The 2,683-nt window shown below is 43.4% G+C and overlaps 1 protein-coding gene across 1 annotated transcript in view; it reads right to left on the minus strand.

Annotated features, from left to right (window-relative positions):
• Positions 1–2,683, minus strand: part of man2a1 (mannosidase, alpha, class 2A, member 1) — an 18,619-nt gene that overhangs the window by 9,044 nt on the left and 6,892 nt on the right. Inside the window, exons 3-7 of the mRNA XM_008301421.1 lie at positions 2,414–2,556; positions 1,964–2,188; positions 889–1,033; positions 720–807; positions 490–573 (exon numbers count right to left, since the gene is read on the minus strand). Of these exons, the coding sequence (XP_008299643.1) occupies positions 490–573; positions 720–807; positions 889–1,033; positions 1,964–2,188; positions 2,414–2,554 (683 nt within the window). The 5' untranslated portion in view covers positions 2,555–2,556. The remainder of the gene's footprint in view (positions 1–489; positions 574–719; positions 808–888; positions 1,034–1,963; positions 2,189–2,413; positions 2,557–2,683) is intronic.

Raw genomic sequence — 2,683 nt, forward strand, 5'->3', positions numbered from 1 at the left:
GCTAACTAGAGCTACCTATAGCTAACTATAGCTAGCTATAGCTAACTACAGGGAACTAGAGCTAACTTTAGGGAACTATAGCTAACTAGAGCTACCTATAGCTAACTATAGCTAGCTATAGCTAACTACAGGTAACTACCGCTAACTATAGCTAACTACAGCTAACTATAGGGAATTATAGGGAACTATAGCTAACTACAGGGAACTATAGCTCACTACAGGGAACTACAGCTAGCTATAGCTAACTATAGCCCTGTTCATGGGTCGCCCACTCAGCTTGGGGAGCTATAGGTGTTCAGTTCAGCATTCATTTTAATTGTACATTTTTATTGCTTTCAGTTTTAATTCAGTTTCGATTGAGTCTTGATACTCAAATATTGGCTGAAGACTCAGAAAAAGAAAAAAAGGACTCATTAAAAAAAAAAATTTCTTAGTTTTCTGGTTCGGAATGAATGAAAAATGAAAACCACGGTGAAGAGATGAAGTTACCGTTTGACCGTCGCTCTCTTTTGCTCGTCGATGTCGTTCCACCATTTTGAGAAATAACTGATCTCTGCCCAAATCATCTTCCTCCTGAACGACAAATAAATAATTGATCAGTAACTGAAACAGGACAGTGACATGCTACTGACAGTGTTTGACTCGGTACCCGGTCGGACTGAGCGGGTTTGGACGGAGAACAGGACCTCCTGCAGACGATACCTGCTGGTGGGTGTTACCTGTGGTCCTCGCTCAGCTTCAGCAGCATGTTGTCCAGGATGTGTCTCGTCTGGTCCTGGTAATAACTGTCAAATGTCTTCAGCCAACCTGAAACACCAACCAGCCGCGGTCAGCCTCGCTCGCAGGTCAGCTGACGTGCCTTCAGCCAATCGGTGCAGCTTTACTCACCAGGGTCGTTGTGTGAATGCGGAACCAGGAAGAGCTCCAGCGGCTGGTTGTCCCACTCGTCTCCACGGTAACCAATCTCAAAGCCCTGTTTCCAGGCGCCGCCATCGGGGTTATCGAAGGACAGCAGGTCGTACACGTCCAGCAGCTGACAGACAAAACAGTTTTATCAGAAAACTTTGAAAACTCAGTGAAGACGTTTACAGACTGTATGTGTGTCTTTGGCTGGTAGCATGCGCTCCACATTTACACTTCAACCGCCCTCCGATTGTTTTTCTAAATATCTCTTTAGTTAAAATCTAGATAATCAAGTTTTTAAAAACTGTAAATGTTTATTTCATTATTGATTAATCTCGTTAAACTGTTTATTTTCTCAAATTATTGCTGAATGTCTGAAGTCTGGCCCTGCGATGGACTGGCGACCTGTCCAGGGTGTCCCCTGCCTTCGCCCTGAGTCAGCTGGGATAGGCTCCAGCCCCCCACGACCCTAATGAGGATTAAGCGGTGTATAGATAATGGATGGATGTCTGAAGTCTAAACAGCAGAATTCAGGGACGTCGCTGAACGTTTGAAGCGTTTCAGTCGACTGAGACAGAAACACTGAAAATTACTTTATTCTGCACGTCTGCTTCAAAACAAAGAGCTGCAGATCATTTTTCTGGCATTCAACCAATCGATTATTCGAGCTACGGCGTAAACATCAAATTTATCTCAAACCGTTTTTATATCGATATATTATTATTTCAAAACTATGAAAATGTCCAGTTAAATATAGAACTGTACGAAAATACATAGGACAATCTGTTTCAACTGATCCTTTAATTACTTTTACGAAGTGACTTCAACTGTTTTTCTTTAATCCTTAGAAATGATACAAACACGTGAAAACATTTTTTTATAAAATAATATTTCATATTTCCTTTACACTGTGAATCCTTCAAATGTCTAAAATGCTCAGAAACAAACAGAAGCAAAACCTTTTTTTAGATGCTTCCTTTGATACGTTTCATAACTAAAACACTATGAACTAGCAGCTGCTAGCATGCTAAGCTAACAGATGCTAGCATGCTAAGCTAACCTGCACTCCGCCTGCGCCATCTTTCATCTCTTTGGCCAATCGGCAGCCAGGAAGTCGGTCTGCTCGGCTGTAGGTAGAGTCTGAGCTGCCATTGGCCCCTCCCCTCTCTCTTTCCCATGATACTTTGCGTTGGAGCAAAGAGTCCCGCAGCCTAGCAACCAGCTGGTTGTTGTCACTGAGGAGCTGTTCCAACCTGTCAATCTTCTGCTGAAGGCGGGACAAATCCTGGGAGCAGAGGTTTGATTGGTTTATTTATTACTGATGAACTCAGATTACAGAAATGTTCTTGTATGTAAAAAACAACATGCTTTTATTTTGGTGTTTTGTATTTCACTGTTTTCTGTTTCATGAAAAGTTATTGTTATAAAAATCGCAAATTTTTAAAATAGAAAAGAAACCTTCATTAAAATATAATGTTTCATTTTCAGTTCGGTTTGGTTGGTGACGCACTTCGTCCACCTGCTCGTCAGGTGCGTCTCCGCGACGATGAGGCTCCGCCCCCTGCATCTGCTCCAGCACGCGGTACAGTGACATCACAGCCAGGCAGAAGACTCCGCCCACCAGCAGCGCCAACAGCCGACTCCTCTTCATCACTGCAATGACGAACAAAAACCAGAACCTGGAAACACGCAGCTTTCAGGTCAGGTGTGCTCACCGTGATGCATCACGAGAGCCTCCTGAACGCATCACTGCCTCACAGCGTCTCCCTGGCAACCAGAG

This window comes from Stegastes partitus, unplaced genomic scaffold (assembly GCF_000690725.1).
Source record: "Stegastes partitus isolate 25-593 unplaced genomic scaffold, Stegastes_partitus-1.0.2 Scaffold1670, whole genome shotgun sequence".
Lineage (NCBI taxonomy): Eukaryota > Metazoa > Chordata > Actinopteri > Pomacentridae > Stegastes > Stegastes partitus.